At 41.1% G+C, this 25362-nt stretch overlaps 2 protein-coding genes and 1 long non-coding RNA gene across 13 annotated transcripts in view; 2 read left to right on the forward strand and 1 right to left on the reverse strand.

Moving 5' to 3' along the window:
- Positions 1-7045, forward strand: part of LOC124049498 — an 18575-nt gene extending 11530 nt beyond the window's left edge. For 2 of the 4 annotated variants that reach the window (XR_006841414.1, XR_006841416.1), the window contains exons 3-4: positions 259-347; positions 3320-3594. This is a non-coding gene — a long non-coding RNA (uncharacterized LOC124049498). Of the gene's footprint in view, positions 1-258; positions 348-3319; positions 3595-5475 lie in introns of those variants that run through there. The other 2 variants (XR_006841415.1, XR_006841417.1) reach the window with 2 other exon arrangements.
- pign (phosphatidylinositol glycan anchor biosynthesis, class N) overlaps positions 1-12509 on the reverse strand; it is a 13563-nt gene extending 1054 nt beyond the window's left edge. The window contains exons 1-29 of one of the 3 annotated variants that reach the window (XM_046371203.1): positions 12329-12509; positions 10353-10604; positions 10102-10223; positions 9874-9972; positions 9544-9650; positions 9116-9240; positions 8850-8980; positions 8605-8724; positions 8361-8401; positions 8174-8233; positions 7854-7946; positions 7531-7586; positions 7104-7182; positions 6622-6804; positions 6265-6404; positions 5753-5852; positions 5501-5593; positions 5363-5410; positions 4752-4843; positions 3865-3970; positions 3638-3746; positions 3316-3418; positions 3078-3180; positions 1911-1997; positions 1750-1805; positions 863-938; positions 572-645; positions 271-313; positions 68-120 (exon numbers count right to left, since the gene is read on the reverse strand). In XM_046371203.1, the coding sequence (XP_046227159.1) occupies positions 68-120; positions 271-313; positions 572-645; positions 863-938; positions 1750-1805; positions 1911-1997; positions 3078-3180; positions 3316-3418; positions 3638-3746; positions 3865-3970; positions 4752-4843; positions 5363-5410; positions 5501-5593; positions 5753-5852; positions 6265-6404; positions 6622-6804; positions 7104-7182; positions 7531-7586; positions 7854-7946; positions 8174-8233; positions 8361-8401; positions 8605-8724; positions 8850-8980; positions 9116-9240; positions 9544-9650; positions 9874-9972; positions 10102-10223; positions 10353-10604; positions 12329-12420 (2843 nt within the window). In that variant the 5' untranslated portion in view covers positions 12421-12509. Of the gene's footprint in view, positions 1-67; positions 121-270; positions 314-571; positions 646-862; positions 939-1749; positions 1806-1910; positions 1998-3077; positions 3181-3315; positions 3419-3637; positions 3747-3864; positions 3971-4751; positions 4844-5362; positions 5411-5500; positions 5594-5752; positions 5853-6264; positions 6405-6621; positions 6805-7103; positions 7183-7530; positions 7587-7853; positions 7947-8173; positions 8234-8360; positions 8402-8604; positions 8725-8849; positions 8981-9115; positions 9241-9543; positions 9651-9873; positions 9973-10101; positions 10224-10352; positions 10605-11000; positions 11286-12328 lie in introns of those variants that run through there. The other 2 variants (XM_046371206.1, XM_046371205.1) reach the window with 2 other exon arrangements.
- The window catches only part of relch (RAB11 binding and LisH domain, coiled-coil and HEAT repeat containing), a 31096-nt gene continuing 17371 nt past the window's right edge, over positions 11638-25362 (forward strand). For 4 of the 6 annotated variants that reach the window (XM_046371196.1, XM_046371197.1, XM_046371198.1 and 1 more), the window contains exons 1-11: positions 11638-12220; positions 17861-17950; positions 21103-21174; positions 21336-21391; positions 21550-21663; positions 21876-22070; positions 22319-22413; positions 22927-23050; positions 23259-23416; positions 24096-24171; positions 24259-24354. In XM_046371196.1, the coding sequence (XP_046227152.1) occupies positions 11767-12220; positions 17861-17950; positions 21103-21174; positions 21336-21391; positions 21550-21663; positions 21876-22070; positions 22319-22413; positions 22927-23050; positions 23259-23416; positions 24096-24171; positions 24259-24354 (1530 nt within the window). In that variant the 5' untranslated portion in view covers positions 11638-11766. The remainder of the gene's footprint in view (positions 12221-17860; positions 17951-21102; positions 21175-21335; positions 21392-21549; positions 21664-21875; positions 22071-22318; positions 22414-22926; positions 23051-23258; positions 23417-24095; positions 24172-24258; positions 24355-25362) is intronic. The other 2 variants (XM_046371201.1, XM_046371202.1) reach the window with 1 other exon arrangement.

Here is a 25362-nt window from a genome sequence, read left to right on the forward strand (position 1 = left end):
TGCATGAGTCAAGTTAGCAATTAGTAATTAATTAAGACTTAAAAACCACGTTTCCCACTTAGCTTACCTTGTGCCAATGTCCAACCAGCTCCCATAGTCCTGAACCAGGAAGAAAAAGTGCTGAGGAGAGGAAGAGCAGGTTAAAAATTCATAGAGTTACATAGAGGTTCACTCTGCTTGACAGGAAAATGTTGGAGGCAAAGGACATCACAAGGCATCTTTAAACCTACATTAAACCAGAACCTTTGTAATTGACAGGAAAAGCCTTACCAGAGCCATCAAGTCGGAGATGACCAGGACAATGAGGAACAAGCTGGAAAAGAAAGAGAAGAAGCAAAAGAACTGAGGTGAGAAAGTGACAACTTTCAAACAACACGACAACAACAACACATGCTGCATATACAGCATAAATAACAGACTGGCATCCTCTTCACGCACAACCACATGTAAAAATACATGTCCGTATCACGGCTTCCACGTGCAGGTCGTACTGTACATCAGCCCTCAAAGCGGGAGAGAAGATCATAAAGCAGATGAACTGATGCAGCTAAAAGCTGCAGCAAGGACTTACCTTCTTGAAGAGAGCTGTGTTACAACCTGGATGGTCTCGAATGTACACATTACGATTATGAATGGAATGATAACCTGGAAGAACAAAGGAAATGACATTTAAGATCAAGACCTGCGGGTTGGAAGATCACACCTGCAGAGTTAAAATAAGACAACACAAGAGAAGCGTGTTAAACCACATGAAAGTATATTTCCCAGGCAGAAGTCTCAAAGGCTTATGACTAGTCACAATCTGCATAACTGGAATATACAGAACATACACCACAAAAAGAAAGCGATTAAAATACGGTACCTTCCACATCATTAGCCCTCCCATGATGAAGGGGTTGAAAACCGTGAGGAAACAATAAACAGACGCTGGGTCAAAACTAGACAGAAGAAATGGAAGACAGTGACTGCAGACGATTGAAAGATTGACAGAATGTTTAATCATTCAGAGCTCAGCGACGTATTAGTGTACGTAGTACGTGGTGTCTAAAATACAAAGGCATGCACCACATAAGACACTAGCTGGTTTCAGTTTAAGTCTAAAACATTTCACAGATCCCTTCTTTCAGTGCCATATTCAAATGACAACTTGGAAATAATTAATGATGGGAATTCTGTCTCTCTTTGGCTCAGCTCAGTATCAAGAGCCGACTCTTCGGCTCCCTTTGGTGGCTTTTAAAAGGCAGCCCAAATTAGCATTGTGTAATTCAAATTATGTCAGAATCATGTATGTTACGTTAGGTTTGGAATAGAAGCTGTAAATGATGTAAATGCATCAAGCATTATTAAACACTATTGTACAGAGCATTTTATTTATATTGAAGTACACTCACTGCCTACTTCATTAGGTAAACCTGTGCAATGTTATGCAATCCAGTACAACAATCAGCTATGAACTGTGGATTTAAGAGGCTTATTTTTCTGTTTTTGTTGACACTGTTGGAAAGGTAATAATTCTATGTTATGCATAATATTGAGGTTGTAGCGGGCCAAAACGCGCTTGGGCGCAAGTTGATGTGAATGAGACTCACACCAGACAGACATTATCTCAACGTAGTCTTAACCACAGCCACACACACTCCCACCAGCAACCCCCCAAACCCTGATCCTGACCTACATCACCAACACAACTTCCTGTCATTTACACACAAACGCACAAAGGCACGCACACACACACAAAGACGCACATACCTGTTAATGGAAGCTATGTTCCCTGTGCCAAAGAAAGCTGTTATAATAAAAAATACCTGAAGAAAATGTAGTCAAGAAAAGACTCAAGGCAATGTTAAAATAATGATACACTGTTGGGGGGTTCTTTTCTGTGCTTTAGCAACAAACACTCACAAGGATACGAAAAAATAAGATCTTCTGATGTCATCCAGCTTCAGCTGTCGGATCTTTGTGATGTCGATGTTTGCAGAGAAATCAATAGTGGAGAGCTGAAATTTTGAAATTAAAATTGAAATTGAATGGAGGGCAAAGAATTTCCCCTCGGGGATAAATAAAGGAATTCTGATTCTGATTCTGAAAGAAAACACACACAAAGCATGTCCACACACATGTGCATACGTCCATTCACACACACAGACACACCCAAACACACAATAATGATCACTGAGTGCTGAGACCTTATGTACATTATGTAGAATCAGAATCAGAATCAATCAGAATCAGAATTCCTTTATTTATCCCCGAGAGGAAATTCTTTTTCGTACAGACACTGCACTTGCAGTTTTCCTGACCAAGAAGTGAAAGATATAAAAATAGGATAAACAAGATAAGTATAAATCTAAAAAAATACAGGTATTTACATGTGTACATACATACATTGTATATATAAAAGTATGTGTGTCCATCACAGTGCAGAGTTTAACAGTTTGACAGCGACAGACATGAATTATTTCCTGTGTCGCTCTGTGGTGCATTGTGGGAGTCACAGTCTGTTGCTGAATGAGATCCTGTAGCTGATCAGCACATTGTGGAGAGGGTGAGAGGGAGAGTCCAGTACAGTCCTTATTTTGGACAACATCCTCCTCTCAGACACCACTGTCAGAGAGTCCAGTTCCTCTCCCACAACATGGCTGACCTTCTTAATGATTCTATTGAGTCTGTTAGTGTCCCTCACCCTCAGGCAGCTGCCTCAGCAGGCAACAGCATATGTGATGGCACTGGACACCACCGACTCAGAGCTTTATGTAAATCTACTTCACAGAATACTGTATGTTCTCATGAGAAGGGATTATTTTGTTTGTTTGGTTGCAAAAGTGGTACTAAAGTGGCATTAAGTTGTATATAAACAATGACACCAGAGCACTTCAGACCAGATATCAAGAAGCTTCGGGATTTAAAGTGATAGAAAATCTATACATATAAGTGAAAATTTGGCTGTATAAGAGTGTTATTCGCTTGTAGCCTATACTACAATAAATAGACACACTGACATTTGCATCTCATTTGCTATGTAGCGTGAGCTGCTCTACCAAATCTAAATTTGGAAATAACTCTTCATGGTTCTTTACCTCTTGTCTGCCAGAGACACCCTGATAGAGCATAGCTTCCTGTTCAATGTTGATCCACACAAACATCAACCAAGACAACACAGGGGGGAACAAGGCCTCTGCTCTGTTTTGGGAGAAAACACACCCATTAGAAATCTGATCATTTTGTAGCTTTGCTATGGTGATGAATCTTTACATGACACATAATAACATAAAGTGTTAGTGTGCCTGAATGATGTGTGTGTGTGTGTGTGTGTACCCAGTGCTGAGCAGGAGGTATGTGGCCGTCAGAGAGAGGAATATGCTGAGAAGTCGGTGGAAGAGACGTGTAGAGCTCAGCAATGGGACCACCATTGAGGATGCTGAGAAGCGAGACAGGAGAAGTGAGCTGGTTCTTAGAACTACAGGGTGTGACATTTTAACTGCAACTTCCTACTTTTATAAAGCAACCTAATGAGATAGGATACACGCAGCAGTAAAATGATTTGATGTATATCTTAAACATTTGATACACATTTAAACATAAATGATGCATAAATATGATGATGAAATGATGCTTGTGCTCGCTCACACCCACCCACCTAATGTGGTCCAGCTGATGATCTGATTAAGGAGCGGCAGGCCCTGTTTCTGCTGCAGGCTGGAGTGTGTGATGGACGGCACGCACGCACACACTGCCACATGGAGCATCTGTTGAGTTTGACAGGTTCCAATTTATTTTTAGAAACTGCAGTGACCCCCTCCCACACACACACACACACACACGGACACACACACGGACACACACGGACACACACAATGACATCACCTGCGTGACAAACTGCTGTCTGTCACTACGCTGAAGTGGTGCTCTCTGTCGTGATGACCACAGATAACAGGCTGAAGTGAGGAGAGTGAGTAGACCAGCGCCGGCACTGAGCAAACAAACGACATGTGTTGCCTGATTATTACAGACATTGTTAAAGCACACAGCCTTGTTTTGCACACATACGCTGTTAATTAGAAGAGATTTTGGATGAGGTTCCCTGTCTCTGACTCCTAATTTAATCAAATTTGTTTGGAGAAGACAGTCGATCACTTGTGAAGTTTTTCGGCCTGTTGGTTGAAAAGGAGAACTACGCTGATTTCACAATAACATATTCAGGTTCCTTAATACGGAGAGCCTTACTTGTAAAAGTGGCTGCATCGTCTTTCATGGCTTCAGATAAAGCTCAAGTCAAGTCTGAGAAAACAGACCTGCAGGAGTGGGTTTTTGATAAGATACCTGGCATCTTATTAACACAAGCTTAAGAGATCCTCAAATTTTGCAAAGTGAATTATGTAAATACACTTTAAAAGCTTTCACACTCTTGCAATGAGTGTGTCCATACCTGTGTTTTCAAGATGGGGCTGTGTAGTTTCCATTTATAATGATGATTTGGACGTTTCATTGTTTTACAAAATTTAGAATGATTCAAATCAAACTGTAATTTAAAACTAACAAACCGCTTCAGTGTAATTTTATTAAATTAGACTTTAGTCTTTTTGAGCATGCAATTTCATCATTCAGTGATGATGTCAAAAGTTTTCCTAAGTATAGAGAAATAAAGTATTTCTTTGTAACTGACTGACCTGAATCTAGATTATGTGTTTTCCCATAGTGGGCCGCTGTGGTAAACTTTCTGATAAATGTAAGCAAATAGAGGAAGCACTCACACCAGATGTATGTTGGGCTCTCTACCCACAACAGGCATCAGGGGGAATGCAGCCAGACACAGACAGCCCAGAAACCAGCTCGATGAACGGAACTACAAAGGGACAGAGACATGAGCCCACACAGTTAGACACAGTGTGTGAGCCGACAATTTAACAAACAAGGAATGTAGCTGTCAGTAGATTTATGATAAAGAAGTGCGAAAACCAAGCACAGTGTTAAAAAAATCTTGCAAATCTTTGCATCATTTATTTTTGTGTGTGTCATTAAACCTGCGGATTTTCTTTATGTAATTGTAGTGATCCACTAAAGAAAAGATGAAAGATTTTAGAATTTGTTACACATTTTGTTATCAGGATAGAAAACTCAGCGCAGCATAGAATATGTGATATGCTACATGCAAAGCATTGACTTCATTCATCAGATCTTGTTCATCAGAATACTGGCTAAATTAATAAATCATATATCTAAACAAAGATAGAAAAGATTTCTTTTATGTCTATTTGGTCATTCTTATTGCATAATGTATTGATTGAGGTTATGACTCGATTTGCTACTAAAAATACATCAAGTTAAGTCCTCTGTGGGCAGGAAATTTTCCTATTGCGTTTACCTTCACCTTGTATTCCAAACTTCCTGGAAACTCAATATTTTCCATAACCTTTTCAGGGGTGGAAATAAAAATATTTTTAAAAATATGTCTTTCCTGGTGTACTGTGACTACAGGAGCCCCGATCTGTGGTGTGGTTACCTTGGCTTTTCCAAAAAGTCCGGAAAGAAAGGGCCAGAGAGAGAGGACAGCCAGGCCCACAGTCAGCATGGCGCGATGGAAGAAACTCACCACCTGGGGGCAGCAAAGGAAAAACGGTCAGCCCTGGTGCGTACACTTTGAACAATCTGTATTTGGTACTGTCTGTTGAGATCAGCTAAATTAAGCTGTATCAGCAGGCTGAAGAAGAAATTTGTCTTTAAATGTACATTAGGGAACATTAAAGACACCCACCAGTAGCTCGATCCCGAATGCCACAAGCACAAAATAGCCAAAACATTTCCACAGTGGCAGAGAGGGAGCTGAACGAATCAAATCTGTTAGAGTCCCAGACCTAAAATTAATCATTAGAGAGCTTATTTTCCAGGGGATAAAGAAGAAAAAAACAAGAAAGAAAACTGCAAAGCTAGTTTTTTTTTAATCAATTTACAAAGGTGAAACATGAACACCACTTCAGAGGATCTAATTAACAGCTCACTGCAGCTGTTGCAGACATAAATGAACAAGTATGTGTGAGGTAAATTACATCCAATTAAAAACTGTGACATTAATTGATTGTTGATATCTCCAGTAATGTGTTTTGATATTTGCTGACATCCTGTGCCTGTGTGTGGTGTTTGCTCCATCACTCTCTGAGAACAGCACACAGGAATTATATACGTTTGGTTCATGACACTGTAATTTATGTGCGCAAATGTGTTTCATGTTTTCAGCCATTCTGTATTTTCTAAAAGAGTGTTACTCACTCTTTAAGGACAGAGTACCACACAGGGACAGGCAGCAGGCAGTAAATATAGTAGGTCACGGGGCTCCTTTGGATAAGCAGGAAGACAGTGATTACCAGTGTCACACACACACACAGCCTCGCCAGAGTGTGACTGGGAACCTGCACACACACAAAGGAGAAATACTAAACATGTAGCTTAACAAGACATTCAAGTTTTGTAAACTCGTTTTAGTGGAAACAATCTAGAGGCAAATAAACCTGCACACACACAAGGAGAAATACTAAACATGTAGCTTAACAAGACATTCAAGTTTTGTAAACTCGTTTTAGTGGAAACAATCTAGAGGCAAACCAGGATTGCAGTGAATGCCCTGACCTGTTTGAGGAGACTTGGGTGTCTGTTGAGGCTGGCATGAGTCTTCAGTATGACTAGGACAACATAGGAGGTCCAGCCTACAAATCCCAGCACCACACTGCAGCCCAGGAAGAACCTGTCGTAGGTGTGGTAGTAGATCAGGCCCTCCAGAGCATCGGATATCAGAGACTGGCACAGAGAGATCTGACAAGAGACAGAGGAGGGGGGTGAAAATCAGTACTTTAGCAAAACTAAGTGTATCAAAATGGAAACGACACTTGGATGGGAAGTAATAATTCAAACTCAAACAAGGCGGACAGTTTTTCTGTTGAGGAGTGGCTTCATTTCTACTGCAACATCTCTTGCACAACACTGGTGTCTACATAGCTCACTGTGTATGAACAGCAGCTCAGTGTAGTAGAATAAATCTAAAATCTGACTTTAATTCATTTGTATGACTTTGAGTTAATTTGCCTACAAGAGACTCTCTTCCAAATACTCACAGCATCCTCATACTTCTCCAGCTGAATCAGTATTCTGGCCCTGTGGATGAATTCTGCTTGTTTTGACTCAGTCAGTCGTCTGGGAAAACATTGAGACAAAGCCATAAAGACTGAGTGCGTGAAATAGCATTTAAATGCGACCTTAACTAAATCAAGCACACTTCACTTGCCTTCATACTGACTCAACCATGATATTCTAAACAAGGAGTTTGCCTGCTTAATTTTAGCATTGGCCAGCAACAGAATAGATAAGAATCAGCAGCTGCCACCTTGTTAATATTCTGACAGAAAATATCTCCAGAGCTCACACAGGCATGACATGAATTTGGAACAATATGATCCTGTAAAAAAAAAACAAAACCAAGAAAAAGTCAGTTTATTTTAAAAGATTGCAGCTATAAGAAATAATTAACGCTTTGGTACTTACTGATATGGCGTGAAGAAGAAAGACAAAGTTGTCTCCTTTTTCTGGCTCATTTTCATCTGTAAAAACAGAGATGAATCATCATATATTTACATAACTGAATTAGTGTATTAAAGAACTTGCAGGAACAGGCATAAAACAATTCCATGTATATCAAACATATTAGTAAAATTTCATCACATTAAATCATATTGTTAATAATTTGTTACAACTGATAACTGAATAACTGATAACCATCAATTAAGTACAAAGAGTTTGTTTTACTGTTCTTTGTGACGTAGTAATGATCAGTATGTCAGTAATAGTAGAACTGAGTGCTTTCCCACCTTGAACTGCTCTAGTATTTGAATAGCATTGGTGTACATGCTCTCTGCCTTGAACTGGTCACTGCTGTTCAGGTAGAGAAGAGGTAACACACCCTGAAGTGACAGAAATGCAAATAAAGATGAACGTAAAACCCATAAAAACTTTACTGTGATATTTCGAGAAAACACTGTGGAATGAATGTGTGGATACATCATTTCTATTGATTGTCCTTTCAAATTCATTTGACAGTCTTGATGAAGCAGTGAATGCTTACACACAACTTCATAGGAGAAAGAAGACTAGAATATTTCCCTTGTATTTAGTTTATCTCTGGACTTACAACAGAGTTAACAGGGATGGGCACGCCAATGAGAGAAGCCATGAGGGTAGCGATGTCTGCCTGCAGAGAACAATAAAACAAAAACTGTTTTACAAGTTATTATTCTGTTATATTTGCTCTGTACATTTTAAATCCAGTGGTAATAACTGATAACAGCGACATCAGTAAAAAGCGTGATGGGCCTTACTTGATTGACGTCAACTCTGCGTAGGTGCTCCAGTTGCCAATCTGAGAGAAACAGTAAGGACAAAATCACCACAACAGTGTAGACCCAATAAAACATGGACTGTAAAAATTAAATAACGAGAATGTTTTTGAAAATACACTCTAAAAATATTAAGAATCGTAAGAGAACCTGGGCCCTAAACTGAAAATCTTGTTTGAGAGACTTTTAAGCAAGCAGCTGTGAGTTCAGTGCATGAGTTTAGCACCTTGTAGGTACCCATCAGTGTACGGCTGCGGTTCGGTCACTCTGTGGGAAGTCTGAACTCCGGCTCCCCACACCACTAAAGGTGTGAGCGTCTCTGAGGGATGGCCTGCACCGTGTGAACCTGCAGACATACACATACATCAGCACGTGATGTGAATCAGTCCAGTAAATTCATATACTGAAGAGCACACTTCATTTTCTTTTATAGAGAGTAAAAATGCACACAAAGACAATCCAGAGTCTCACCCCAGTTTGTCATGCCATGATCAGAGGTGAACACATAAGCTGTTCTTCCATCATAACCAAAAAACTCTTCTACTACCGACACCAGTTCAGCAACACCAGCGTCAACAAGTCCAATATTGTCCAGGTACTGTCTAGAGCAGACAAATACAAGATAAAAATGACACTACTTCACTTGTTCATTTCATTTTGTGTTACATGAGGGATAATCATATTAAATATAAATGGCAAAACAACTAAGAAAAATAACAGAACACCATGTGTCTTACTGCGACATCGGTCTGTGAGCATGTCCATTTGTGTCAATGCCTAACAGATGCAGGAAGAAGATGTTCTTGTCCTCGAGCAGACTGGCCCTCAGACTTGAGTTAAACTTTGCTGATTTAAAAAATGACTGGAGCAGAGAGAAAAACAGAAAGAAATTCCAATATAGGGCAAAGCAGTTGTGCTACAATTTATCTGAAAGACTCAAAGTGGCTTCACATTTTTGCAGCAGTAACATGACTTTGTAAAAAACTGCTAACCTGCTGCATTAAGTGACAATTAACATGAAAGTGGAAAATATGAGCTTTACAAAAGTATATATATTCCTTTAGTTACAATTAAAACTCCTAGAATTCCTTTTTAAAGCATTTTTATGACTTTATTGAAAGTTTGCATTCGTCACAAGATTTGTTATTGTTATTGCAAACCATACTTTTACTTGAGTGAACACCCAGCTGTCCAGCCTGGAGGCGTCTGTGGAGGCAAAGTCCTCCTCCTCTGCTGGGTATGTGTGGGTATACACATGATCTCCACTGGCACCTGCAAGAAGCACAGCATGAAACAGGCTTCATTACTTTACTCCATTACAGTTTCAGAGCAATGACGAATAAAAGAAATACCATGATAAAAAGTGTTATTAAACTCATCCTACTTAAGTGCAAAAATAAGATAAAAAGCTTATTTTTATCTTTATCTTGAACCTTTTGCTGTTCTACTTGTGATGTTTTTGTGAGTGTGAGTGCATGTGTATGCACTTGTGTACCTTTGGCAAACATGGGCAGAATATCAGGGCTGCCCCAGCACCAGGTGTGTCTGCTCTCATTAAACACAGAGTCGAACTCTACGGGATTCTCCTTCCACCCTGAACACACACACACATGAAAAGGTCAGTGCACTCACAGACAGCAGTTACCCACACAGACAAATGTGCATGTGTGTAAAATCTTTCACATAGCTTTCATTGTATCAACATGCTCACATGTACATCTACCTTTAGCAATAGCACTAACATCCTCGTAGAAGCCGGCGATGAGCGCAACATGACCTGGACGAGACTCGGTGGGCACACGTGTGTGTGACACACCCCAGGTACCCCTCTCCTCTATCACACTCCTGACATTGTGAAACACACACACACACACAAAACACATTTGCATATATACATAGTGCATCATGTACTGGACTAGTCAACAGACACAACACATCACATTGAACCTCACTAGTCTGTGTCAGTTTCCCAACCTTAAGTATGGGGCCCTGGATGAGCCATTGTGCAGAAGTGTGAAGAGACTGTCTGCCCTGAGACCATCGGCCACCACTAACACTAGTCTGGAGGCAGGAGGTGTCAGTGGTGTGGCCTGGGGTGTCATGCCGTGGACCAGAGGAGAGGTGAAGTAGATATCAAAGATAGAGAGGAAGAAGACCACGTGGACTGTCAGTCCAATCAGGAAGAAAGTGATCATCCTCATTTTGGGTGTCAACACAGAGCTGGGTCTGCAGAGCAATAAGGAGGATGGAGACAGAGGAAGTAAGCTTTAACGTGTTTACAGCTTTGAAAGAAAGTTACAGCAAGGAGAGAAAGAGAGGAATGAGGCAAAGAAAAGTAATACAGTCTACACTCAGCGTGAAATAGACGAAGTATTCGGAAAGTTTAGCGTAATATAGACTGGTTAAGTCAAAGTATGTGGCATTTAAAGATTGCTTAAGAGCAGGGCTAATCCTCCTGCCACGATATGCCACTAGCTAACGTGCAGAAATGATGCCTTTTGTTAGTTCATTCGGTACAGTTATAGGGTCCACATTGTGCCAGTAGACTAGCAATCAGTGAAGCTTGTTGACAAGAGAGTGGCTTAAATAAATTACATCTGTAGGCCATGCAAAAAGTCTTACCTGTATGTAAGGTCAGTGGACCGTGCCCATAAAAACAGGGAACGCTGTCTCTTTATGAATGAATGGGAGAGCCAAAGTATCTACTATCATTTCACCGATTCATCTGATTTAGCCTTCAATTTGTCTTCGCAAATAACCAATTATATATCCAAAGAACCAGGCGGATTAGGCTGTGTTGTACGAAACAAGATCAACCTAATCTTTAAGTGTGCCCTTTTACAAAACCAACTGTCCCTCTGTAAGAAGATTAGTACAAGAAATTCAGGTATCGTTAGCATCCACTTCCTTGTTGTGACTTTGACGTCTTACGTTGACGTGAGTAGCTACTTTGCAGCTGAATTATGGGTACTGTAGTTAAATTATTTGTTATTGGTAGCTTTTTTTAAAAAATTCACCTCTACCAAAATGCTTTTAATGCATAAAATACTTTTAGTTTTTTTTCATCGTGCGGTTTCATTGGAAATTGTTATTTTCACAGCTTGTGGTCCTTTGGTACCACATCAGATAGCATAGGCTATCAGCTGTCAAATGTCCACTGCCGAGTTTTCCTTTATATCTCGCCAGTATCCAATCATATTAAACTATCCCATGAAAGAGGCGGGCTTTGGGAAACAACACCGCTCAGAGTGGACCAATCACAACTTCACATTCTTTCCCCCTTGTCAAAGCCACCCACCAAACCTTAGCTAGCTTATTATCTATTCAGGAAGAAGCGGGTTTTATTAGCTTAGCTAGCTTATAGTGCTAAAATCTATATAGTGAAAAAATGGCGTCGGTCAACCCGTTTAATCTTAGTGATTCTGAGGAAGAGGCTGAACGGCACCCTAAAGAAACAGCAGACACGGAGAGAAGCCCGAGTGACGGGGCGCCTGGGCCACCGTCAGGCAATCCTTTCTCTCCACCTGCAGACGCCGAACCACCGACGCTCCTGCTGTCTAGCAACCGGACGAGCCCCAGCGGTGAGGGCATTTCGGTCTCGGTTTTGGCCACCTCCGCAATGGCAGGCAGCACAGAGACTCGGGTATCTGTGGATGTTATTGCTGCTCAGCTGTTAAGGGACCAGTACATTCTCACTGCCCTCGAGTTTCACACCGAACTATTGGAAGCAGGCAGAGAGCTTCCGAGGTTGAGGGATTATTTCTCAAACCCTGGCAACTTCGAGCGACAGAGCGGCACTCCGCCTGCTAAAGACCAGGTACTCGGACCTGGAGGACCACTGAGTAAGTATGCCTCCAGTGCCGGTCACGTAACTAGCTGTCAGCTAGCTCAGTCTTCTGTGGCCACTAGCTAGCTAACGTTAGCTTAAGACATTGGATTTAGAAACCAACCTATCGTGACATCCGCTTGCTGCACCTGCGCTCATGGTACGGGGCCCGCAGCCAACAAGCGGGGTTTGTGTGTCAGCTGTGTTTGCCGACATACAGACAACAGCATCACAGAAATGTGAATAGATTATACCACACAATGTAGCTGGATGAGATGGATGCGTGACCGACCTGCTGTAATGGTCTTTCTAGTGTAATTGAACCCTGTACAATACACGTTCCTCTACAGGCCGTAAGGAGGTCAGAGGTCAGGATTAACAACAAATGAAAAAGAGGGGAGAAGGCTTGTCCAACCTGCTTTTGTATTACCGCGTTTTACTGGCCATGCCAGTGAAACAACTTTGAATTTGAGAGGAATACTACACTAGGTAGGAATTCAGCAGGATAGTATCCTGCTTATGGTTTTGTTGCTTCGCAACAGTTGTTTCTATCAGGCTGGGAAGATAAAATATTGCTTTGATTTACTGGTCAAGGATGCATATCTGTGTCGCCCGCATCCACTGACAGGACCTTTTATGGAATAACCTGCAGCATTACAGGGTGGCTGAAAAGTCTGGGCCCATAAACAAACAAGCAATTCAAATGGTAACCATCAGTGACAGCTCAGGTTGCAAATAAATAAAGCCTGCTATACAGCAGCAAGAGTAGTATTACTATAAATTTCACTTTAGCTGTGGCAATGCTCGGCTTTGAATGGAAAATGAGTAACAAAAGCTTTTCTTGTGGCCATATTTCATTTTAAAGCAGCAGACTGGTTTCATTGAAGGAGGCTCGAGAAGAAAAACTTATGGGACCATGAAGGACTGAGCTTCTGAAAGTCCTGTATAAGGGACTGTCTGTGACTTGAAATTACTTAAAATGTAATGCCCTTGTTTGCACATGTTTGATCTGGATCCTCTTAATGACTCTTAGGTTTTAATGGACGTGACTCAGCTAAATATTGCACATTGTAGTGATCAGATTTGTCTTGTCAAAGTATATTTATCTTAGATCCAAGAGAGGATTGGAAAAGGATTGAAACAAAGTCAGTGACCCAAATGGATGGTTACAAGTCACACCCACCCTATCTTTAAAACAGTCTGACACACACAAGCAGGAAACACTATAGGCTGTGAACTGAGCTGACTTAAATCTGCATCCCTTGTTCAGTGCCCTGATTCAAAGACATTCACTCACAGTCTTTTTTCCCTTACCTGCCACTGAAAAACAGGTATTCTGTATTTCAGTGTTTGTGAAAGTGGATGCTCTGCATTGTGTTCATGAAGTACCATATCACAACAGTGGATGTGATTTGGCATTTGCACTGTAGTTTCAAATGAACAAAATAACCATTTCAGTATCTGTCAGGACTGGCTGTGGTACACTCTGGCAGAGTCAAGGCCAAATGAATTAAAAATGTTGCGTTTCCTGTCACCGTTTTAGTAGGTGTGGATTGGTCATTTTGGCCATTTATTTCAGGTTTTCCTCTTTATCAGTTCCAGGATTCAAATCAGTGTTCTAGTTTATGAGCAGCTCCAGGTATTTACAGTATGTCATGACAGCAGCAGTGTAATTGTAATTTTCACTTATTTGTTGCAGGCAGAACAATCAGACCAGAGGATGATTTTCCATTGTATAAACATTTGGTGCTTTTCTAAAGGAGAAAACCACAGCATATAAATACATGCTGAAAAATGAGATTATGTGATTTTATAACCAGAATTGTTTTTCCATTGTTTAAGTAAAGGACTTCATAGCTCAGGAGACTGTTGTATAGGTTTAAGTGTGTTCTAGCCTGGGTCCGGTTTTAACAGATGGCAGCCAGTCTCTACAACCCTTGCCTGTCTGTATGAAACCACACCCTGTAGAATTAAATGGGTATAGGTAGACTGACTCTCTATATACATATTGGAGAGCTGTGTGTGTCAGTTGCAATGGTCTGGTGGTTGCACTATGCAAACCCCCAAAAGGTTTGGGGCATGGTAAGGCAATAAATGTTTTATGATGAAACAAACATGACAGGACTTTGACAGCTCCTCTGTAGTGAAACTGACTGGAAGACCACAGACAAACAGTGATCTGAACTAGTGATGAGAGTATAAGTTAATACAAATACACAATCTTCAGTTCCTGATCAAAGTCAAATCAAGCAAATTCAAAAGGGGCAAAGCATGAAGCAGTAGTTGATGAGAGAGAAGGCAATGAACTCAACCCCAAGCAATGTCACTTTTCTTTCCAGCATATTCTGACCTCATGTGATCACTGGAATGATCTTTTCCTCATGTTTGAAAGACAAAGGATAAAGTTAAGAAGTTCTTGAGGAAGGTGATTGAATGTCTACTGTCCTATGTTATTAACAGAGCAGCTGGCTGTTTAGACAGCCAGTTCTCAGTACACACACAACTACAACAACACATTCAATATATTGCTTTTTGACAGGGTGGATTTTAAGGACACTATCAACACCCACATTCTTGGCTTGTGTATGTTTAGTCCAAACACTGCTATAAACAGTAATTTAATAGCATTTTACAGATCACCTTTTCGGAAAGAGTCCTGATTCTTCTGGTAATCTGAAAGTATCCTTGTTTACAAAAGCAAAATATATGCAAACAGCTGAGCTGACCAACCAGAAATGTCACTGATTCAACCATTATGACTGCAAACAAGCTGTGACTGTTAGCTGTAAGCTGTTGATTGCAGTGAGTGGTGTAGTGTGTGTGTGTGTGTGTGTGTGTGTGATAATTACCGTGTTACAAGCAGCATCATATCTGCTGTTGCTCTGAGCCCCATGGCACAGCAAGGCAATTCTCACCAGCTTGCTAACTTTTAACAAAGAAGCATGAATGAGCCTCACTCCACTCGTCATTATTTATGTGCTCACATGTGTTGCAGAGGTGTTAGGTTGCTTGCTAATTACTTAAATTGCCACATACGAGGTTAATGGTAATATGCCATATTTAAGGACAAATATCTGAACATTAATTTGTAGTCGTAGCCTGCAAGCACCTACTATCTGCTGCTTCAGATAGTTCAAATAGTAGGTTGCGTTGCTTCTAACCACTGTTTATGTGCTCTTCTGTTACAAATCTGTACGTTTGGCATAATGGGCATTGGCATAATTGAGGTCAACCACACACCACTTCCCTGACTGTATAGTTAAAGGTTATAACACAGTAGAATTGATCTCATTGAGATTTCAGAGCTAGTCATTGTCAGCCTGTTGAAACAGTCTTATCAGATATACCCCTTCCTTGGCAAAACTGCCTATTGGCTGTCCAGGACCTCACAAGCACTGTCTTTTTTCTTACTTAATAATGTCACTCCATCCTTTTCACTCTCTGGAGATGGGAGTTGGTATTGTGTGAGAAGGCGATTAATGATATTGTTGAAGAGTTGGCCAGACTCTGACTGCAGCCTTTCATTAAGCTCTGTGTGTGTCTGCAAATATATGCAGGTGGTCCTGTGCATGTGTATGTAAGCATTGTCTGTGCACGTGCGTGTTAACAGCAGTGGCTCAAATCCCAGCGTGGGTTATTTTCTGCAGTACCTTTTGTGAATTAGCACAGCATACAAAATATTTCCTGTAGAATCTATGTTGTTGTGTTTATAGTCACTTCAATTTGAATTTTGTAAACATAGTTCAGTTACAGATCAGATAAGTGTTGTTTTAAATTAGAACCGTGTTCATTTTATACACAAGCTTATCCAGTGTAACAGTTCACTGAATAGAGTTTCATAATTGTGACATGTCCCTTTGTTTCATCCCATTTATATTTTCTAAGTAGCTGACAGCCTTTCCAAAACATTCCTCCCCATTAAAAATAAGAGCTTGTTGGCTACCCCCTGATCATCCATTCTCTCTTCTCTTTATCAGCTCTTTTTAAATCTGTCTCTTTGTTCTCTAGACTAAACTCCGCCTCCAATTTATCTGCTTTATTTTTTCTGTTTCCCAAAGCTGTAATTATACTTCATCGTTTGCCTCCTCCCTCCTTTTTTCCCTAAAAAGCTCTTGTTGACCTCCCAATTGTTTTTGTAAAATTACCATTTCATTACAAACTACCAAAGATAAAAAGGCTTGATTAATTCAGCATACAAATAAAGGTCTGTAATGTGTTTTCTGGACATAAGATGGTGACACTGCTGTTAATACCAAATACTGTGCATTGATTTGTGTGTGTGTGGCACAACCTGCCCTGAAGGGGTGCAGTGAGGAGGTGAGAGTCTGAAGTGTCAGATCTATCACAGTTCAGACAATTCACGCCACAGGCACAGAGCTTAAAGGTCAGCCAAGAAGAAGTTAGGCACACACACACTAAAGACATCTGTGCATGTATATAATGGAATTAGAGTTTTCTTTGTCTCACACACTGATTCACCAAATAGATTGCAACCACGTAGAACAAGCATCCTTACACATTTTCAGGCAGTCAGGATAGTTGGAAGCTTTCTCCACAGGAACATGGGCTAATCTGTCGTCATGACAGAACAGAGACACACACACACACAGCCCATGCAGAAGAAGCACTCTCAGTGTACAGTCACAAGACTGAGCGTGCATGTGTTCAGAGAAGCTGCGTGGTCATACATTTGAACATGTGACACTTGGTTTACTACTATGGCAAATTGAAAACAAGATTGTAGAATAATCTTTCGTTTTGATCAAATCGCCCAAACTAGCCACAAGCATCTGTTTTCTATGCTTTTCTCTCCACTATGTCTTCTGGAGTGGCCACACACACTGAACAAACGAGTGTATATTTTAAACTTTGCAAACTTTTTCTTTAAAGTCAAAGTTCTCAACCTGCAACATGTGTCTTCACTCAAGCTTAAATACTAAATCCAAATATCCACTAACACTGATTTTATTCTCAGATTCATTACTCACACATTAGTCACTGCTCCTTAGCTTTGAAAAGCAAAGCATGTCTCTGTGTTAAAGCTAGTCTACACCCTACATTTGGCTTGACCTTCTTCCGTATCTGGATATCAGAGAATAAATAGGACAGTCTTGCACTTGTGTTGCAGTTGAGGAAAACTAACACCACTGGCTAAGCTAGAAGGTCAGTCTAGCTCAGTGAAATAAGAGCACAAGTATGCTTATGTATCAGCTTTATCTGTTGTTTGAGTGAACAGTACTTTTGGCGCCCCTACACTTAGGTGAGGTTGTTGTTTGGAGAGTAGAAATGAGCGTCTCCATGAAGGTCTGAGTAAAGTTAACATTTTATGATTGATTTGTTTCTCTCCGTGTGCAATGACTCATATCTTGACTAAATTATAACCACTCCACACAGCCTTCTGAAGGTCTCTGCTTTTAGCTGAATTTCATGACGTTTCCATGAAGTTTCAGGCCCGGTGTCAGCATGCTTCCAGTCTGGTCTTTAAGCTGAAGACTTGTTTGGGGTTTCTGTTGTGTAGTTGACCATGTGCCTACAAAGCGGCATTTCTTGCGGATCAGTGCATTGTCACATTTTGAGCTGCTTGACAGTTGACTCATCTAGCTGTGTGGCAATGTGATTGAAAACTCTCCTCACTGTTGTCTCCGTCTCTGTTCAGATCGAGCAGGCAGCATCAGCACCTTGGACTCTCTGGACTTTGCCCGTTACTCAGATGACGGCAACCGAGAGTCGGACGAGCGGGTGGCAGGTAAGATGAACTGTGCTGTCAGGGCTGAAAACAAGAGACATGGCTTACCTCTGGGAAATAAAATATGGACTTCAATTGGGCAAATAGACAGTGACAGAATGGGAGGGGGGAAACAGAGAGGAGAACACCTGACAGCGGCATCAAAAACTGTTTAATTGTGATGTAATCCAAGCCACCACAAAGTGAAATGTGTGTTTGTTCTGATGTTGTCACTCTGGTGCTGCTTTAGTAAAATAACAAGCATATTTTTGACTAACTAGCCAGGTGCAAATTTCCTAACAGAATATGTATTTCTAAAATCTTCCCCAGTCCCAACATGTTCCAGCACGTATTATGTTTCTTTCTTTAATTTGATAGAGGTGTCCATGCCTCCTCCCATCACCTGTCACATTGTCGACTCAGTCTGTGGTATTTTTGGTTCAGGACCTGTCTCACCAGTGTTTGAAATCACACCCCCTCCCCCCTATGGCTCTGTCGTGACACACCATGAGATAGTTTGAGCCAAATACATTAACACTTCTGTGTCTGACACCTCATCACCAAATGCTGATTCTTAGAGCGGCTGCTCAGTTACGAGGAGCTTATTGGTTTTGAGATGTGTCATGATGAGTATTTTTCACGCTGCTGACTAAGTGTAAATGGACAGATAAATGAACCTTTTATATTAATGTTAAAACAGAAGGGACACTGCTGTCGTGCAGAGACCATTCATGTCATGTTGACTTAATCTGCCACCAGTTCTCTTCTCCAAATTTTATAATCTGACTATACACAAAACATTACTTTCTAGCTCTGCACTCTATGCCACGGTACAGTAGTTTACATTATCCATTACCAGCTTTCTGTAGTCATTCACTCATTTGGTCTATAAGTTTAAGTAAATTAACCCGGAAAAGCTCCAATCCATAACTGCCAGATAGACAGATTTTGTGCTTTATTTTACTTTTCTTTCTTTGACATTCTCTGTTCTGTTTCTCTGTTCTGTATATGACAGCTAAGCGTGGGTATTACATATCTTCCTCTATTGTGAAAGTCTACATGTTGTGTCAGTAAAGTTAATGTGCATATTGCAGAGTAGAAACAGAAGTTCTTAAAGTTCTTAAGTCAAGAAGGTGGATACACCTAAAATAAACACTGAGCTAGCTTGCTCGTGGGTTGGGGCTTTTATTGGTTTATGGAAAGCAATCATGCTGTGCATTATTGTGTTGTAAAGGCACAGTTAACCATGCAGCAGAGATGTTGGTTCCATTCTCCCAGCTACAAATGATTCATCTTTTTAAAATGACTATTCTTCTCACACACTGCCCACTCTGGTAAATTGGCACCTTCCCCCTCTTCTCTTCCCTCTTCACCCACCCCCTGCTCTCATCCCCTTCTCCCCATCCTGTTCCTAATGCCAAGATGCCTGCCGCCAGCTGTCTGACTCTGGGTTTTCTGGCTTTCTCCTGACGTTGATCAAACCCCAGTGAACAATACTGGACAAGTCACTCCATCCAGACTAGCTTTTTGCCTTTTTTTTGTTTTGTTTTATTTTTTCAAATCTTCTCCCCGTTATTCAGTTCTTGGTTTTCCATTTTGTTGCGCTTGCATCCTGTGCACTCTCAGTCTGTTTAAAAGGATAGGGATGCTGGAGTCAGATAGGTGGGTTTGACCAGAAACTAATGTGTTGATAACATTTCTGTTTTGCAGAAATATAGTTTACTTAAGCCATAGAAACTGCAAATTGACTGACCTTACAAGAAATTGAAAAATGTGTCCCGCATTTACTGAAGGTTGATAAAGAGTTTACCTTCCTTTTGTACTTTCCATACTGTGAGGTTAAGGTTATAGATATCTAAAAAATCACCTTTCAAACAAAATGCTCAACACTAGGTGACATCTTGGGAAACCAAAACAGCATCAGAGCAGATGGCAGATTTTCAGTGCACAGCTATGCAACATAGTCTTCCTGCTCCATCGCTTCTTAGTTTTTGCGTGTGTTTTTATATCTAACGTGTCTAAGAATCTTGTGTGTTCTTTTTCTTTATTCAGTGGTACAAATAAACATTTTTATTCAGATGTCTGCTGCTTCTGACTGTTTAAAACCTCAGAAACAGCTTGTTTGTTATTATGAATTGTGTGTTGTTGTTGTTTTGTTTTGTTTTTTTAAATAGCAAAACAAGACTAAAAGAGAATCCTACCGAGGTCTAAGGCCTCAGACCAAATCAGGTTTTGCAGAGATTAGGGCAGGGGTGTGCAGCGGGAGGGAGGACAAAAGAGGGAGTATCATCATTTGATCTGTGAACGCCGCATGGATAACGCCTGGTTTCTGGCTCCCGACTTGCTAGCAACATCTCTTCCAGAGAGGCTCTCTCCATCCACAGCAAGTTTGTAGAGGATTTTTCTGATGTTTGAGACAGCAAGTAATATAATAGAAATTGTATCTGTAACAGTATATGAATATCTGTTTTCACCTTGACACCAAACATGTCATGTTAACCAGCACTTACGATAAAATATGAAGGTTTCCACAATTCTGCCGCAATTTTGCCGCAATACCTGATTTGGTCTGAGTGAGTCCTCAGTGACTTTTTGACTCTTGAGTTTTAAATCTTAGATTGTGTTGTTCATAGTATGATGGCCTAGACTATTAAAAAGTAAAAGCCTGAGCAGTGGCTGTCCTTTGAGTGGCTTGAAACCAGCTGATTTAATTACTTGTTAAGAGTAAGTTAAGTAAGACATTTGCCTGGAAAAAATCCTTTGTCAGACAGCTCGTAGGCTATCAAAGCTACATTGCAGTAGCTTAAATAGATTTGCTCACCTCAGCTACAACCGAAGTAACCTTTGACTCTGATTTTTTAAGTCATTCACCTCAGTGCTATTAATGGGAGCAAAAAAAGGGCAGGATATCCTAACACTGAGATATGTGTCAATACATTACACACCCTTGTCAAACAGGCTGTCATCCAGCCGGCTTTACCATGATCCTCTGCTGCATGCGTTCCTTACTCCCATAATTTGCATGCATCCTTTTTGTTTTATTTTATGACTCTTATGATCTTTTTGTGGTTGTTTTGTTTTTCATGCCCATCTTTGTTTTATTTGTTTGTTCCCTGTCTTTGGTTGGATGCACTTCCTGTGTGTGTGTGTGTGTGTTGTCACTTCCTGTCCAGTGCTGGAGTTTGAGCTACGGAAAGCAAAGGAGACCATTCAGGCTCTGCGTGCCAACTTGACTCAGGCAGCAGGTGTGGCGTACTTTTAACTTCTTCTCCACCTGAACCCTCTTTTGTTACAGCTTTCTGTCTTCTTCTTCTTCTTTTTTTTTTTTTTTTTTGTTAAAGAGAATTACTCTAATTTGATAACTTTCAGCGTCCTTTCAAACTCATCTATCTTCTCAATTTCTCAGAAAGCGAAGTGCCCTCTCAGGAGAGAAAAAACTTCAAGTCAAGTCCTGAAATTCAGGTGGGGAATTGAAACTGCTGAAAATGAAAAGATTTGTAAATTTCTTTCATCCTCTCAAATCAGTCAAATGAATTAGATGTGTTTCTTTAAACCCCTATGACAGAGCGCGGTCCGGCCTTGAATCGTTTCACAGCTCTTCTTTTTCCTCTCTGCCTCAGGAGCCCATACGCCCGCTGGAGAAAAGAGCCTTAAACTTCCTTGTGAATGAATATTTATTGAAAAATGAATACAAACTCTCATCCATCACCTTCTCTGATGAAAATGATGATCAGGTAAAGATTTTTCTGTGCTGTTCCATGTTTTAAAGACAGAATAGCAAATCTCTGGTCTAAGAGCAGTGGCAGGGTCATGTGACCACAAATAAGTTGATCAATTCGGATTGGCTGTCCCGTTCTGAGCTTGCGTCCTGTCCTGCGTTATCTGTGCAGAGGACTCATTGCTGTCACAAATTAGTTTAATTATTTAGCCTTTTGCTTGTTTCCAGGACTTCGAGTTGTGGGATGATGTTGGCCTAAACATCCCGAAGCCCCCTGATCTGTTACAGCTCTACAGGAGCTGTGGCACCCCCCTCCCTTCCCCTCGGGACACTGTTGATGTGTCAGTAGGGGTGGATTTCGCTGATCTTCCAGGGAACTGTATCGCCCAGGATCCCCCAAAGAAGCCTGACCTCTTGCAGCAGGTTTGTGTGTGGGAGTGTATGTACATGTATGACTGCAGATCATTGACTTACAGTTCCTCATTAGCATTAGAAGTAAAAGCCTTTTTTTAACCATTATCCAGCCTTTACATTCACATTGTATCAGTAAAAGGTTGTGGAGCTGAATGAAAAGACAGTTTGGGATGTCAGCAAGTCAGTTTTGACCTGTAGGAGCACCTGCTCTTGAGCTGAGGTAATTAAGTGTCTATATAATCTTTTTGTTTCTCTAGCAACAGACAGAAGTTGTCCAAGAGTTGGAGTACCAGATAAGCCTCCTCAACAATGAGAAGCAGAGCTTAGCTGAGCAGATCAAGAAACTGCAGAGGTGTGTGCCTGAGTGCATGTTTGTGTCCGTATACAAGAGTCCATCAGTACTTAAGACTGGCTGAGATACTGCCCATGTATTGATCATATGACCACTGTTAGTGTGCTGCAGTGCTAAAAGTGCTGCATCTGCTTATAGTAGGTACATGCCATTACAATAACAACATTCACCAGGTGGAAATAAGAACCATCCATTAATAAAAACAAGAAATAAAATTCAATGTTTTAGTCCACATTATTATTGTAACTGTGACCAAAACAGGCCATAAGGCAGAGTTAGTGTGGAAGACAACTGTTGCATGAACTTACTGAGGAAACCCTGTTCTGGTACATAAGGGAAACTTTTCTTTCCATGTGGAATCTTTAATTGCGGCCATAAAGATTCTGACAAATTTGAAAAAAATTTGCTCTAACACATTCAGAAGTTGATGGGTCACTGTTCTACCACTGCTTTGGGATGACTCCCTGCTTCACTATGTTCTCTGACCGCATCCTCTTCTGTCTCATTTTCCAGTGAGATTCAGACACTGAAGAGGACTGTCTCCTCCCCACCTCCAGCCACTCTGGACCTGGGCTCCCAGAACACCCCCAACCCCTCCTGCACCATCAACACTTCTTCCACTGACACTCTCTCTGTGGTATGTGCTCAGTCTGAATATGTGATGTGCAGACTTGTGTTATTTTTTTACTGCTGATAGACAATGTTAAAGATCCTAATGTCTTGCTGAAAAAAGTAAACCCTGTTTGCAACGTTTAAGTGATTCCAGTGAATATGCATATTTTTTGGTGTAGTTTGTCACAAGCATGTTCGACTCATTAACATTAACTATGTATTCTTAACCTCAGCCTCCTACAGATAACGGCCAGTATCTGGACATCCGGGGGGTTTCAGAGGCTGAAACTGACCCAGAGCCCCCCTCTTCACAGAACACATCACATCCCCACCCACAATCCCACAACAAGCTTAAGAGTCGGCCTCCTGTCCAATTTGATCAACCAAACAGGTGGGGGGAAATTCAGACCTACAGAAAACCCCTCAGTGTTTCTTCTCTGCTATCCTACAAACTCTGTATTTACTTCCTGCACAGAAAACTATGAAGAAACAGTATATAGAACTTGTTACTGGTTGCAGCCACACTGCCCATGTTGCTGTAGTTACTAAATGTTGCCACTAGATGGAGGTATTTATCAGTTTGGTTGGTACGTTGGACAGTATAACACGACGGAGGCTGCCCTCTTGTGTGAAAACGTAACTAACTTCATTTCCTCTGGGCACATAGTAGTCTTGTGGGGTGTGAACGTTTGACTTTTGGTCGTGCATAAACCTTTCTCACCGCTATCCCACCCACACTGTAGTATGTTTACTTTAGTGAATCATCCGGACAATGGAATGCTGCATTTCCTATATGCCCTCATACATTTCCCTTATATATGTAGAAATTAATCGGCAAAATACAGTTGGGTTTCATCTGCTATTGAACAGGTACCAGCTCTGCTCTAATGTCCTATAGTCACTAAAATACGCAGCACTGACATGGGAGGGTGGCGGCACTAAGCTCTGTGGCAGGGTGGCCCAGTCCAATCATCTGTCATTCAGCGGTCAGGGTAATCTCCCGTTGTGGAGTACAGATTAAGCGGTCCAGACTTCAGTGACTGTTTTTTGGTCTGTTTGCGGTGTCGCAGGAAGTTATCCCCGGCCTTCCTGCAAGCCCTGCTCTCCTTCTGCAGAATGTGCTCCGACAGCCGCCTGGGAGCAGAGGTCAGCACGCACACACTCTTCCACGTGGACTTAACAAAACTGTACATTCATGATAACGTATACGATAATAATGTCTCCAATTTCCAGGTGTCTCGTATAGCAGACAGTGAGGACAGTGTGATGCTGATGCTGGGCCGCTGTCTCCCTCACATCGTCCCTAATGTCCTGCTTGCTAAACGCGAGGTAACCCCACTTCTGCTGCTGCCTCTGCTCATCTTCCTACCCTTCCTGTATCCCTCCCATTATTATCATCATCATCACCACAAGCTTCTTTTCTTAGTGTCCAATAGATACACACACAGCAGCGAGGCTAAGCAGGGTGAAAATTTAGGGGGAGTTGCAGTCAACACAGTCATCTTCAGTTTACAAATTCCAGTCTTTGTGGATGAATATACGGTGAATGTATTCTTCTTCAAACAGCCAGTAAGCGCCATGGTTAAATGTGCTATGTGCAGCATGATTATTTGTCAGTATGTCTGTCATGCCTTTGCAAATTAACTTCTGGTTTGGTGCCTGATTCCACATTCTCCATGAAGCACATGAAAAAGTGGATGTTAGTCAGAATTTTTCTTTGTGGCTTTGTGGAAGAGGTTTAACATGTTGAAAGTGATTTTTTTTGTTGCTGAGTCACTCATTTCACCTCCTGCTATTGCAAAAAGTATTTAGGTCTGTTTGCTTTGAAAGAATGCCACCCTCTTCTTGATTTGAGCTGCAAGGCATTCCCTAAATTCAGCTAAAATGCTCATAGTTTTACACACTGTGCAGAGGCAGCCCCAGTCATCTTGCTGGTGGTCTGATTGGTGTGATTGATGGTTTGTTGAGTAATCATACCGGTGTCTTAAATCTAATGTACTAAAGCTGCTGTTAGCACCTGTATCCATTTTGTCCTTTGCAGATCAGAATTGACTTTTCTCCCACCAAGCTGGATGAATTACGAGCTCATTTAGAAATTAACAGTGCAAAATATGAATATTTCTTAACCTGCTAATACCCAGCTGACTTGTGTCTATCTATAGATTGGGAATTTCACCTTCTTTTCCTGATGGCGTTTGTTTTTGCCAGTGTTACATCATTTCTTCTCTGATGTTTTTGTCCTCCACTCATGTTTGCTGTCCCTTTTGCCTTCACTGGTTTTTATTTTTATTCTTCTCTCTTTTCGTCTCACTCATTCTCTCACTCTCATGCATGCCT

The sequence above is a fragment of the Scatophagus argus genome, chromosome 18, assembly GCF_020382885.2.
Source record: "Scatophagus argus isolate fScaArg1 chromosome 18, fScaArg1.pri, whole genome shotgun sequence".
Classification (NCBI taxonomy): Eukaryota; Metazoa; Chordata; class Actinopteri; family Scatophagidae; genus Scatophagus; species Scatophagus argus.